The sequence below is a fragment of the Hippocampus guttulatus genome, chromosome 1 (assembly GCF_054856545.1).
Source record: "Hippocampus guttulatus isolate MCC_2025c chromosome 1, RoL_Hgut_1.0, whole genome shotgun sequence".
NCBI lineage: Eukaryota > Metazoa > Chordata > Actinopteri > Syngnathiformes > Syngnathidae > Hippocampus > Hippocampus guttulatus.
In genome coordinates this window covers 10,809,192-10,823,326 of record NC_141261.1, presented here as the reverse complement: position 1 = coordinate 10,823,326, position 14,135 = coordinate 10,809,192, and the positions used below count along the sequence as shown (strand labels likewise).

The window sequence follows — 14,135 nt, the reverse complement described above, 5'->3', positions numbered from 1 at the left end:
GTGGATGGGGAGGCCATTGTGGCACCTATTTTTTTCTTACTCTGGCCCACACCTAAACTTTTTGTTTATTCACTAGCCTTGTGGGCCATGTCAAATGTCATGTTTAGTATACGCCCCGAATTTGCCAGGGCTTAGGAATCAATGGTCCCAGTACAAACCTTCCTCTTCCTCCTCCTCCTCGAGGTCTTCCTCATCGGGTGTTTCAGCAACGAGAGAACGAGTCTCAACCTGTTTCTGTAGTTCCTGTAGTTTGCTCTCATATACCTGGACAGCCACAGTGAAGAGGGAAAAGCACATAGACAAATTTGGATAAGCTGCATAACCCAGTGGAGCGTATATAACAGTCGTAACTACAGCTAAATGGCATATTAGCGATTAAAACATTTTTTTTGTTGTATGCTTGGGGAACAATGTCTGGAGGAGGAGATGTGAGGTCTTGTAGAAGCACAGGTCTGCTGTAGTCCAATGAGGGGCGCCATCTTCATCATCGTCGTCATCATGAGAGCTACACTGCCTCCAGTCCCGGTGACCTCATCGTCTTTGTTCAGTGTCTTGAGGGAAGACAATGCAGCCTTTTCATTTGTATTTCACCTCCGCCCTGCTGACATCCTACCAACAAATCGCATATTCGAGCGTAGTCCAACATTCGCTAAACACCTTATTTGAAAAAGAGTCAGCCGGTGAAACACTGCCTTGAGAAATCAACGCAGTGGTGTATTTTTTTACATCTTCAATAATAATAATAGTCGAAATGATGATGATGTAACACTTGCTATAGAATGAGAAGTGACATAAATTAACTGTGATCTGACTGTGTCTTCTATCATGTTGCAACTAAATTGGGGGCATGCTTCGCAGTAGCTCTGATCTGACAGTTGAACGGGACAACCAAATACGGCAGCCTGTCATCAACGCCACTCGCCATTTCCTTCATGTGTTTTCCAAGAATTAAGACTTTTCTTTTCATTTTTGGCCTCCGTATAAAAGATTTTTCTCATGCTTAACATAGCGTACCGTATGTAGCCTGTGACGGCGAACCGACGTCATAAGTTGCAGAGGCCGGAAATCGATGCCTGCCTGTGACATCCACTCACGAGTGCGGTATTATCAAAGATTTGCAGCTGAGCTGCCATTTATCAGAAAAGCTCGTGCTGGGAGCGCATCAATTTATTACAGTCATAAACCTCCGACAACACAAGATGTCAATACAGTATATTCTTTTCAACCCTGTGAACAACATGGTTTCCAATAGGTACGGACATTGTCACAAATTACTTGAACACACGTTTGTGCACGATCACCACGAGGCACTTTGATTATGCAAATGCCAACAGCAGATTTACACTAGACGCTTTGAAATAACACTTAACACAAACATACATGGACAGTATATTTCAAAGGACAGTACGCTGAACAGTGGATTTAGGATACTGTACTTTCCAGCTTAACCTGGCTGCAATGTGCACCAATGCAAACATTAAATAAGCAATCTTTGACGACACATGTATGAGCGATTCAAGGTGTTGCATGTGAAAGATAGTCAACGCAGGTCAGGTTACATGTGTGGCATAAGCATTTGTTAGATCCTTCAGCTTTCTCATTACAGCGTAGGTAAGTAAAAACAAGAAAATGTAAAAACAGTATTAGTCAAAGTCTCCCATTATGCAGAGTGTGTCCGTTTTTTCCTGAAGGATATTAAGGCCATACAGTTATTAAAACTCATTCAGTACCAGCCAATTCTAGACCAAGTCTGAAAAGACGTTTAAAAACGTCTTTGGGAGTGAATGAGTTATAAGAAAATAACTAAAGGTTCGGGTTTAAGGCATAAATGCATTGAGAGGCAGACTCGCTGCTCATAAAAGAGGCACTCGTTAAAACAGCGGCGGATCCTTCAGAGAGAAACTGAAGGTTGGTTTATAGGCTGTGTCATCCGTTGACGCATGTTCAAGATTATCTTCCCTCCAACATCTTAAGGCAGGTCTTTGGGAACAACGACAGCATCCACCCAACAGAATATAAATCAAGCAGCATACTAAGGATATAGAAATATAGCTGTCGTATAACAGCTGTAAAAACATGATGACCGGAAATGAGAAATGAAAAGGCCAACATTTCTAAATTCTACTTTCATTGAACACTTTTCTGGGCACTGAAGAGTGCATTAAGCTATTCTATCGTCAATATTAAAACACAGAAAAAAAATGCACCACGTATTCAAACTGAGGTTCAAAGGTATTCACAACAGAGTCAAACGGTTGCGTCCAATCCTAATAGTCAGTAATATGGTTGACGGGAAGAAATGAATTTCTTTTCCAAAGTGTGTGCACGACAGCAACGCGTCTGTGTGTTCATACTGAGTGAAAAAAATGAATGAAATTAAATAAAAGCAACAAGTAAAAGGCAAATATGTAAACACTTGAAATCAACCAAGACACATTTGGCAAATAAAAAGGTGATTGAATTGTCACACCGGCTGAAAAAAAAAAATGAACAGTGAGCATGGCATGGGTATTGTGATTAAAACAGCATAATGCACCGTCATATGCCCAGGATACAATTTCATTTTTATAATACATACACTTTTGGATCAACCAACGACAGTCTTTTTATGCTCAGTTGTGATCTGTAATGTTTTTTGTTGTTGTTTTTTTTTTTGTCTGCTAAAAACATTTGGGTTCAATTTCTAAACCGCGGTCTCTCTGCTGGCTTTCAGATTGGGGGCAGACATTTGCCTGCGGATGCGGGGAGGTGCCTGAAAGTTGAGTGGCTGGTGAGCATGATCGGGCTGATGGTACTGCTGGTAGGTATGGAAGCCTGCATCCACATACATTGTGCTATTATAGTGGCACGGCTGTTGGAGGTGGGGCTGGCCGTACGAAGGCTGGTTCTGATAGTGGCGGGGCTGGTAGAAGGCCTGCGTGTGCCTCCGGTTGGCTTCGGGCTGCTGCAGGTGCTCCGTGGAACCCGAAGCCCGCTGGCGGAGGTTAAAAGAGTTGCTGCGGCCTCGGTCCAGGGGCTGTTGATGGTAGTTGTTCCTATAGTTGGGTCTCTGACCCTGGTTTATTCCCTGCTCAAAGTGTTTGTTTCGGCGCTGGACCGATGGACTCGGCAACGAGGGAGTGACTTCTACGACGGAAGCGGCTATCTTTTCCTGAGACTGTACGACGGCATCCTGGTTTTCAGCGTCCTCTTCCTCGACGGCTTCTTTTGGCACTTTTAGCTCAATCACCTTCTCGTCTGTGATAATGATATGGGTGCCGGGGCTCCAGGAGTTGCGGTGTTTAGGGTTACTTTTGAAGGGGAAACGTAATTTGCGATCTTCGGGGGGAATAAATCGGTGGGGTCCGGTGTGCCGGCGGAGCTGCTTGGAGATCTCTTGTTGTTGGAGGCTCTTAAGGCGGAGCTGCTCTTGACGTATCCAACGTGCGTGGCCTCGTTTTAAGCTTGAGTCATCTCCTGCGCTTAGGCCCGCTTGGGACTCGCCGTTCTCCGCGTCAGATGTTTCAGGCACAGGCGGGTGAGGGCTCGGGGTACTTGCTATGCTAGGAGGAGGGTCTGTATTGGGAGGTGTCTCCTGACCCTCGGGGGTGATGAGCGGAAGGACCTTTTCCATTTTCACCATCTTGTTTCTGAGAGCACGGATCTCCTCATCTTTCATGTTGTTCTGTTTCTTGACCTCCTGCAAGATGTCCTCCAGCTTATCAATGTGCACCTTTAGCTCATCCATAACAACGCCGCCGGCTCGAGGCCCGTTGGTGATGACATCCTCAATACGCTCATCGCCAACACCGACGGTGTCCCAAACATCCCGAGCCACCGCCCTCCACGAGTCCCGCTCATTGGGGTCCTTCTTGCTGTAGCTTGCGCAAAGCTCCTTCATCTTCACGATGGCCAGCGCTTCGATTTCCTGACGCGTGTGGCGGAAATCATTGAGTGCTACTTCGTAGCAGATTTCTTTGACCGCCTGGATCTTCAAGTCCGAGATGGTCACCCACTTGGAGTCCTTGGTGATGCGGCGCCGCTGAGGGATCTGGTACATTTTTACGGGCTCTCTTCTCTTACCGCTACTGGGTAATCCACACTTTTTCACTATGGTTTGTAGTTTGCTGGGGGGCAGCTTTTCCCTCAAGGAGGTGATCAGTCTCCAACTCTCCTCGCAAGACCTCTTATCTGAGTCATCCCCACTATCAGAGTCGCCATCCTTGAGAGAACAACACAGGAAACAAACCAAATGGTCCCCCACCCCCCAAAAAAAGGAGAAATTACAATGGGAAATCAAAGAAAGGATGAAGGATGCTTTTAAAATAAAGATGAATACAAATGTATGAATATGCAACATGGGAACCTCAATTGGCGGTATCTAAGGACATTTTCCATATCAGATTTTGGTGGGCAGATTAATGCAGCCACACAATGTTATCGAAATATTTTGCATACATCGTAACTTCAACAGATGTATGGCAACATGCACCAAATCATTCCCAGCGTACAATGAAATTATATTTAGAATAAAAACAAGTAAACTGTGGCTTCCATTGACTTTCTTGTGTTTTTAATGTCTTTTTTTTTTCAATCCTCTGGTGAAAAGATGGATAACTTGAAACAAAAAAAAAAAAACGTCCATGAATTGGAACATTCAATTGATGTGCTCTCGAGATTGATCAATATAGCTCCCAACGTTGCATATTGATATTAAAAGTAAAAATTGATTATGCTTGTCACGATAAGCAAAGAAATCTCAACAGCGGACAGAAGCTGACGACTGAAGCTGATCTGTAGCGTTTTGTCAAATTCCTCTTCAGGATTGAAGACGGGTCCCACACGAGTTACTTGTGGCAGGCATACATGCACGTTCTTGGATTTGGAAGCTCTCCCCGTTCAGCCCGTAGGGTTTGAATGTCTTAAGTATTAGCTGAGAGTTAGAGGAGTGCGTTCTTGCAGCTGATCAGAAAGCCAGAACAGAGAGAACAGGCTTGGTGAAGGTTAAGTGTTAATTCGCTATAAGAAAGGTTAGTTTGGAAAAGAAATGCAGTTTCTCATTTAGTTCGACAAAAAAACAAAAAAAAACATTACAGATCACAACCAGTAAGTGTAGTTTTGTGTAGTGTCTTTGTTCTTGCTGAACACAGAGTCTGTGAACAACTCAACTGCACTAAAAATGTTCTGTCGCTGGGAGTTTGGACCATAAAACCTGTTGCTCTGAGATAATGCTGTAGGTTTTATTCACTCGGAATTGATGATTTTAAGCAGTGATAACATGAGTGAGGTGGCCCCCCTCACTGAGCTAACGCCAGCGTCATACTCACAAGCACAGTTGGTCAAAGAAGTCAATGAGAAACCACATTGTCACTGCCAAAAACTACTCAGAGTTTTTGCTATCACAATGCAGTGTACATGTCAGCAACTGCATTGAGGAGATGAAAATTAAGAGCAAGAAATCTAGTCTAGCCAAAGCAAATTTACAGCCACCTAATAGTCAAATAGCCCAATAGTGAACCTCAACAACTGACTCCATAGGCAGCCATGAATGTGTTAAGAACACATGCACTTAACGTGAACCATGCAAAACCAGCCTCCATTTCTGACAATGTCCTTATTTTTTTTAATAATCAAAATTTGACACGCCAAAATTAGGGATGGCCATCATGATCATTTGATGAGCTGATTGTGAAAAATTTGGTGGACTCATTGGAGAGAATTGATTTCTTGGCACAACTGAGCGAAAATGGAGTCCACGCATTCGCTACAACCAGCAGAGGCGCTCGAACTCTGAACAGAGAACACGACATGAGCTATAGAAAGCAGAGCAAGATTCACGCAGACCTGCGCAATATCACTGCGCAATGAAACACTCACACAACATTCAAGATCCCACAAAAAATATAATAAAAAAAAAACCAAAACTTGGTTAACCCTCGATGATTACTTTCAGTCAACCAATGAAATTTGGTTAAAAATGCCCATCCCTACTTAGTGCCTGCTGTTTTGCAAGGTTCAAAGTAATTACAGAACATAGACGAGAAGTAACAAAGGGGTTTTGGAAATGGGAGAAAGCTTCGCAATCCAACTCAGTCCTTCAAATTGCTAGAGACCATCAGCTGAAAGCTCACCTGCTTCAAAACAAAACTTCCATGCAAGAAAAATAGACATGCACTGGTACACACGCACACACACACACACATAGCTCAGCATGAGAATTAGTAGTTGGCAATTGAAATGGGCCAAACAACTCCAAACTCTTGCATAAAAATGACAAGATTGCAGTATCACTCAGAAAACTGCGTTCAGCTACGACAGCCGGCACACAAAAAGCATCCTAGATATGGTTCAACCGATTCACCAATCACTTGCTGCAATTGTATACCAACAAGCATTGTATACAACAAGTTTGTAGGAACACCAACTGCTTTGAACTCACCAGTCTCTGCTGCTCAAGAAGTTGGTCAGCTTCTTCCTTCTCCTTTTTGTATAGGATTTCCATTTCGGTCAGCCTACCCAAAAAGAGCATCGGCTTTGAAAAATACAAGCTTTCATTACCGTTTGTGGTTTGAATTCAATTTAGAGCATCACCTTTTCTCCATCTCCTGCTTCATGTCAATACCCTGTTTCTCCAGAAGCTCTCTCTGAGCGAAGGTCCAGTCCACTGGCTCCACAGGGGTCTCGGCCGACGGCGTTTTCTCCCTTTCCGCCCTGGCTTGCTCGGGATGGTTGAAGCGGAACACGTGGTTCTTTCCCATAATGATACGGTTTCCTGAAAGAGAGCAGTGATTTAGTTCTTCCTCTTTTTTTTTTTTGTTTAAATTGCGACTGGTCTTTTTAAATGTATGTACCTGAACGCAGCTGGATGGAGTCCTCAACTCGCTTGCCATTGACGTATGTCTCTGATCCCTCACAGGGCACAAGCATGACGATAACTTCAGCAGAAACACACCAAGCAATTATTACAAACTCATTCTGTATTGTCTTTGTGCAAAGTTCATATATATGGGTCCATTCTATCCATAGTTAATAGTGTTGATTTTGCAGGTAATTGGCATCTGCTTTTAAATCTGACTATGAGATAGGAAGGGATTATCAGTGAGTAAAACATTATTCAACGGAACAAACTACACAAAAACATGGGGTTTTACCATCTCCATTGGCATTCCTCTCACTGCGGAAAATACAGTGCTCCTCCTTGATATGAGCACCACTCAAGACAATATCCTGCCTTCTTTCAGCGTCAGCCTGTCCCACCCTGAAACAATTACAGAGGCCAATTTTATTCTCTTGCATTGCAAAGATGGGCATTTCGGTTTAAATAGGACCTTCTGCCATCTGTTCATTAGGATTCCTACATTTGATTAATCTGCATGAATGTGTTTTTTTTTTTTTTTTAATTGGCAATTGCTAATTTCAAATTCACTTCACCAAAGTGCAGAAAGCCCCAAAGAATGGCAAATCTATTCATTGGCATTTGAGAGTGCGAGTAAGCCCTCTAACTTGGTGAATTAGAAAGAGGAAAGATGAAACGAGCAACGTGTTGCGCACCTTTCGTGGAGCACTGGCTAAAGTAGTCAACAGTATGCATGTATGATGGCTGCCCTTGATTTTAGATTTGGGAGTGAAGTTTTCGTCAGCATTTCAAATTCATGTATGCTGTTTATTTTACCTTGTAATTCCATCTTTGATATAGTAGAGTAGACACTCTGACATGAGGGGATCCTCGTTCAGGTTAACCAGGTGAGGAGTCTATTGCAGAAACATGACAAGGAGACAGTTAACTATGATGCAGTATTATTTATCCTCACTAAAATGTAAATCGGGCACATTAGGTGGGCACAGTTTTCTACCAGACATTGCTTATAAAAACGACTATTTCAATCGCATTTTCTGACTGTCTGATTAATCTGTGCGAAGCACAACACAGTCCTTTGTAAAACAACCAACCTTCTTTGGGGAGAAGACCCCATTAAAGTCTGTATAGAGATCACAAGGCTTCTCATTGAAATGCTAACCAATGGAGCAGCAGTGAATGAGAGAGACAGAGAGAAAAAAAAGAATGAAGACAAATGAATGTGAACAAAAATGGGAAAACAAAAAAATTCCAGTTAACTGCACAGGATGACTCTCTTAACTCTGACTTTTGTGCACAAGTAGCAAAATCAGGTCAGAGTTAAGTCAGTATGAGGGCTTTTCCACGACACAGTTCTGGTGAAACTCCGTTCTACTCGCCTCGAGTTGAGCTGGCCGGTTTTCCACTTCAAAATAGTTCTGCTTGGAAACTGGAAAAACCTGGCCACACTCACAACGTCAAGTACAAAGGAGTACAACCGTTCATAATGCGGCTACTGGCGTGAGGAGGGAGACAAATTTGATTTGAGGAAATACTTGGGGGAGAAAAAAAAACACACCACTGCAGAAAAGTGGAGACTGCAGTGAGGAGTGGAATATAATCTATATCTAGACCTAAGGCACAGTAGCAGGTTAAACTTTGGGTGTTTCATTTTATATTATTTTTATTGCTAGCCATGTATGATTAAATGTTACAAGTGGGCCAAATGACGAATGCTATCTACATGGCGAGCTTGTCAATGGAAAAGCCTTCATAGCTTGCTGAGCTTTGCGGAGCTGAGTAGGTACAACACGGTGGAAAAGGTGGATCAGCACACTTGTCTCTGTGAATTTTCATCTTCAAATTTAGCCTGATCAATTACAACATTTTTTTTGTTGTTGTTTTAATCTAATATCTACAAAAAACAAAGAAAGGGTATCTTCCTAAGGGAATGACTCGGGAATTTGACTTTTTCTGCCTACTTGAATGGACAAACCTTCTTGGTGGAAAAACAATCAACCTGTTCATCAAATGGATTTTCACGGCTGAGCTGTGTACACGAAGGAGGCAAATGAACACGCGTAAAGCCCAAAGACAAAACCATAAAAGATACGATTAAAAGATGGCGCATGGAGGGTTCTTGAAAAACACGGTAACATGTGAAACACAAAGAAGGAAGCCAAGGTGGAGAGGAGGTGAATCACAAAACTCCCCTTGAGAAACTCATTCCACAGTCAGTGTCTGCGCACGTGTGTGATGATGACTGGCCTACCTTTTTAGGAGAGAACACCCCCAAAGTGCCTCCATCTTCGCGGATTGCCACGCCCATTTCTGCAAGTAATGCCTCCCTGTAAAGAAGGCACAGCAGGTACTATAATCTTTGTGTCTTGCACTATGGCACACAGAATACACAATGTCATGATGATTAGCTTGCATCTATTAACTCATTCAGTACCAGCCAATTTTAGACCAAGTCTGAAAAGACGTTTAAAAACGTCTTTGGGAGTGAATGAGTTAAAAACAATGGATGAAAAGTCACCATGTGCAAGATACGTTGAATATACTGTAATGACACCAGAGGTTCAATAGAGCTTAGCGTGTTGTGGTTGGAGGACTGACTATGGATATGTGTCTATGTGATAGTGACCTCTCCATGCGGATGGCCTCGGTCTTTCGCAGCTTCTCTTCCCAGGTTTCATTGAGCTCTGCAATGATCTTTTCAGATTCCTAAAAACAAAAACAAAACAAAAAAAGTCAAATGTGAAAAGGTTTACATCCTTAAACGCTGATCCCAGTTCATCTTGTACTTCTATGTCTAATGTCATGTTTACATATGGATCACAAGGGGAAGCGGTGGGATCACAAACACTAAAATAGGCCAGTGTATGCCTCACTCCAGGAGATAAAATGGAATTACTCAGGAGCTATTTTTGTCCATCTTCCTCCATATCTGCGTACGGGCTTCATGTCATTTGATAACAGTCAGAGTGGGCACACTGTGGTTGTCATGGCAACTGCAGCCAGAACTATTTGGGTGATTGCGCTGCTCTATCAACAGTTATATGAGCGGTTTGGGATTGACGGGGGGAAATCACCGGTGCTTTGAAATGACATAACATGAAATGACATTTAATTTGAGGAAGTTGATTGTTTTGAGTGATCATACATTTGCAATTTATTAATGATGAATTGATTATGCTTGCAATGAAGAACGCTTATGCTTTTAATAAATTAATAATGATACTTTTAATCAAGATAAGCTCATATTTATAATAAAGAATGCTTAGTGCACTGTGTGACGGTTAGGAGACGCAACCACCTTTCCGTGAAAGCGGTTGGAAAGAGAGAAGTATTAAGACTAAACAAGAGCAAGGTCGGACGTGGATGGAGCTGTCAACACCAGCTGCAAGTTGGTGTTTTTGTAATGATTGCACACATGTATGTAATTTTCACTCACATACACACACATAGTCAAACAAGTTCAGTGTGTCTTCAACAGCCCTCACACCCTTTAGGTTGGACACACCCATGTATTAGATTCCCAATGAGAAATAAATGAGAGGGCGAGCGGGGAGGTCCTTGGGTGACGTGCAGTGGACTGAAGCCGAACGCTTCTCCTCGTTTCCCCCTCGAGTGAGTGATTGGTACCAGAATCCAGTGTGTCCTCTCCTCATTGGGTCTTTTTTATGAATGTCTAATTGATAACCCTGACAAAGATTCACCGTACATTGTGTAAATACGTATTGTTTTGGACAATATAAAGATTGTGTAGTTTAAAATTTTACGACTTTATTCAAAAAGGTCTACTAAACCTCATACAAGAAAAAAAATTATGTTTACTGTACGTTAAAAAAATACAAATAAAGTAAGAACCACTCCGTTCTGACTTGTAGACTTCAGTGGCATGATGTAGCCCCCAGAGGCATGCTTTACCTTGAGTCTTTCAATAGCTTCCTCTCCCCCAGGGGTGGACATGATCCGCTCCTGTATGCTGGTGACGGACTGCAGGGCCCCCTGGCTGCACAGTGAGCCAGAGGATGGAGAGGCTGTCAGGGAGCCAATAGGGGCTGTGGAGAAATGGCCAGGGCGTTGGTTCTCTGAGGCTATCAAGTATCTATTCTTATTGTTCTGAATGTCTTTGAGGTCTGAGCCGACAGCAAGAGGGAAAGAGAGGTGGGCCGGGATGGGGTGGGGGAGGGGGGTGTGATAAAACATGAAATGAAAGGAACAAAATAGAACGTCAGGAGAGAGGAAGAAACGGAGACAGGGAAAGTGTGGGGGGGGGGGGAGACAAAAGGAGGGAAGACCAATGTGAGACACACATTGTACCGGGTTAAGACAAAGGCACACCATAATAGCTACAGGAAAGCAGTTTTCACAGAAAATACCGTGGCTTCGTTCCTCCATCTGCTCTGACTTTGTAAAGTGAGTCAAAAACATCTGCATCTCCCTCTGTACAACTCCGGAAAATAACTGTTCCTTGTACGCATATTTATATATACAGTATATACGCAGGGCGGCCCGGTAGTCCAGCTCCGGCCTCCCTGTGTGGAGTTTGCATGTTCTCCCCGGGCCTGCGTGGGTTTTCTCCGGGTGCTCCGGTTTCCTCCCACATTCCAAAAACATGCATGTCAGGCTGATTGGACGCTCTAAATTGTCCCTAGGTGTGAGTGTGGGTGTGGATGGTTGTTCGTCTCTGTGTGCCCTGCGATTGGCTGGCAACTGATTCAGGGTGTCCCCCGCCTACTGCCCGGAGATGGCTGGGATAGGCTCCAGCACCCCCCGCGACCCTAGTGAGGATCAAGCGGTTCGGAAAATGGATGGACAGTATATACGCATATACAGTTGTGAGACCAGTCATGATGTACGGTCTAGAGACACTAGCAATTGGCAAAAGACAGGAGGCAGAGTTAGAGGTGGCTGACTTAAAGATGCTGAGATTCTCCTTAGGAGTGACTAGGATGGACAGGATCAGAAATGAGGTCATCAGAGAGACAACTCAGACAGGAACGTTTGGAGAAAAAGTTAGAGAGGCCAAACAGAGATGGTTTGGACATGTACAGAGGAGGGACAGTGGATACATTGGTAGGAGAATGTTAGAGATGGAGCTACCAGGTAGGAAAAAGAGAGGAAGACCAAAGAGGAGATTCATGGATGCCGTGAGGGAAGATATGCAGGTAGTTGGAGTCAGAGTAGAGGATGCAGAGAACAGGGAAAGATGGAAATTCATGACTCGCTGTGGCAACCCCCGAAAAGGGACAAGCCGAAAGGAGAAGAAGAAGAAGTACGCATATTTGTCTGTGCGAAAACTGCTATCCCTGTATCAATGTTAGCGTGGGCGCGAGATTGACACTGCAAGATGGTTCAGAAGGCAAATGACATTTGATGACATGCCGCCCATGTTCAGACTGCAGTTCATCATACACAGCCACACACACTCAAGCTATCACTTATCCCTAATCCACATCATGCCAGAAGCACATCAGTCCAAATGTCAATATAACCAAAGAGAAAACACATCACTTTCCTTTATTAAATTAAGGTGGATGACGTAAACACTTTTGCATCAAGGGCCACATATTCAACTACACAAGTTTTTTGGAGGACTTTGGCAGTCACACGAGCCGAATTAGATTTGTGATTTTATTCCTTTTTCGAACACATTAACATGGAATGTTAGTACAATGGAAAGGTTATAAGGGAAGGAGTGTTAGGAATACAGCATAACGCAAACAAACAAACCAACTACTCACTTTAGGTTAGTGGAATCTGATCAGGCTACACACAATTTCTATTTAATGCACCTTTTGGTCTGAAGCTCTGAACGTCAGCTTGACAACTGAGCAGTGGCATTCTAAAGCTTTGAGCAGTGTCACCTGCAGTGGACGATTAGTAAGAAAATAAATCAATACAAAGAAACACAACTATTCAAAAAAAGATGTGAGAATGCGAGTTACGGAATGACATGGATATGGGGGACTAGGCTGAAAAAAGGACACTCTTAATGGTCGTTTGGGACCCTGCAATTCGCCAATTTCACCGACACAAGCACAGGCTAAGCTAAAAGCATGCTAACCATGGCCAGACCAGCAGAGCGAGGGAAGCCTTGCATTTCTATTCACATTTAGCTTCCAAATTACCATGCAAAGCTGGTAGCAGTTTTAATTAAGGCTGGGCGATATGAAAATTAAGTCTTTCGGATCATCATACAAAAAACCCCCCAAAAATCTGTCGACATTAAGTCAAGAATTACCATGATGTTTATTTTTTGGGGGTAAAAAGATAAAAAGATATCAGCATGAAACTACTTCATCAGGAAGCGCGAGTTAGCGGTCTTGAGCAACCGTGTTGGAATTTGGATAGCAGCTAGCATTATAGTCTTAAAAGAAATGGGCACAATAATTAGGCGTTTAGTAATTTTGCATTCACAATTAGTGATCTTCAAGAATTCTATCAATTTTGTGGTTTAATTGTAGTAATTGAGGTCAAAAGCAGTACATGACTTGGTGCTGCTTGAAAAAATAACTGATAACGGCGTTGTTAATTCCACATAGTCCACTTTTGAAAAATTCCCATCCCAAATCAAAATCCGTAATTCAAAAAATTGGGGAGTAAAAAAAATCCTGTGGCTTGGTTTGAAATTATGGTGCTATACACATTTGAAATATACAGTGTTCATTAAAATTAATGGGGTTTTTTTTTGGGGGGGGGGGTTCTTTTTTATTTGGTTGCTATGACAACTTCAATGGCTGATAAATTGTTGTTAAAAAATACCCTACTAACTTCAATATATCGCCCAGCCCTAGGTCTTCAAGCAATGTTCTCGTAACTGCTAAAGAGCAAACAGCGAAAACAGTGCATGACAGCCAGACATATACAAACATTTGATTCCACTTCCTGGGCAATCATCCCCCAGAGGATCAACTGAGGGTAAGAAGGAAAAGATGAAAAGGGTCAGAGTTCAGAACAGGTAAATGGTAGGGAAGACGTTTTAGACATTATTGGCTGAGCAGAATGAGAATGGAAACGACGACGACAACAAATGGTGACACAGGTCTGGTTAAATGCAAAGTCAGAAATGAGGCAAGTTACTGTAGGCCCAGTTTGTACCTCTTCTGGAATCAAGAACCCAAGTGTAACTGTAGATTTCCATTGTTTGTCACACAGAAAGGAATGCAGCAGTATTTACAGTCATTTTTTTGTGGGCATACTTGCAGAATCTGCAGACTGGACTCAACAATATTGGAACTGGGCGCTATTTGAAGCAGAACTGGACACCAAAAATGCAATTGGGTTGAAAATCGTTTTTGGTTAGTGATCA

General features: G+C 42.9%; 1 protein-coding gene across 14 annotated transcripts in view; it reads right to left on the bottom strand.

Annotated features, from left to right (window-relative positions):
* Nucleotides 1-14,135, bottom strand: part of kif1b (kinesin family member 1B) — a 58,652-nt gene that overhangs the window by 18,565 nt on the left and 25,952 nt on the right. For 6 of the 14 annotated variants that reach the window (XM_086109141.1, XM_086109157.1, XM_086109201.1 and 3 more), the window contains 13 exons: nucleotides 13,697-13,738; nucleotides 12,619-12,690; nucleotides 10,748-10,881; nucleotides 9,462-9,541; nucleotides 9,087-9,162; nucleotides 8,811-8,864; nucleotides 7,930-7,992; nucleotides 7,652-7,731; nucleotides 7,131-7,237; nucleotides 6,831-6,914; nucleotides 6,571-6,751; nucleotides 6,419-6,491; nucleotides 159-264 (listed from right to left, as the gene is read on the bottom strand). In XM_086109141.1, the coding sequence (XP_085965267.1) occupies nucleotides 159-264; nucleotides 6,419-6,491; nucleotides 6,571-6,751; nucleotides 6,831-6,914; nucleotides 7,131-7,237; nucleotides 7,652-7,731; nucleotides 7,930-7,992; nucleotides 8,811-8,864; nucleotides 9,087-9,162; nucleotides 9,462-9,541; nucleotides 10,748-10,881; nucleotides 12,619-12,690; nucleotides 13,697-13,738 (1,152 nt within the window). The remainder of the gene's footprint in view (nucleotides 1-158; nucleotides 265-6,418; nucleotides 6,492-6,570; nucleotides 6,752-6,830; nucleotides 6,915-7,130; nucleotides 7,238-7,651; nucleotides 7,732-7,929; nucleotides 7,993-8,810; nucleotides 8,865-9,086; nucleotides 9,163-9,461; nucleotides 9,542-10,747; nucleotides 10,882-12,618; nucleotides 12,691-13,696; nucleotides 13,739-14,135) is intronic. The other 8 variants (XM_086109192.1, XM_086109230.1, XM_086109238.1 and 5 more) reach the window with 5 other exon arrangements.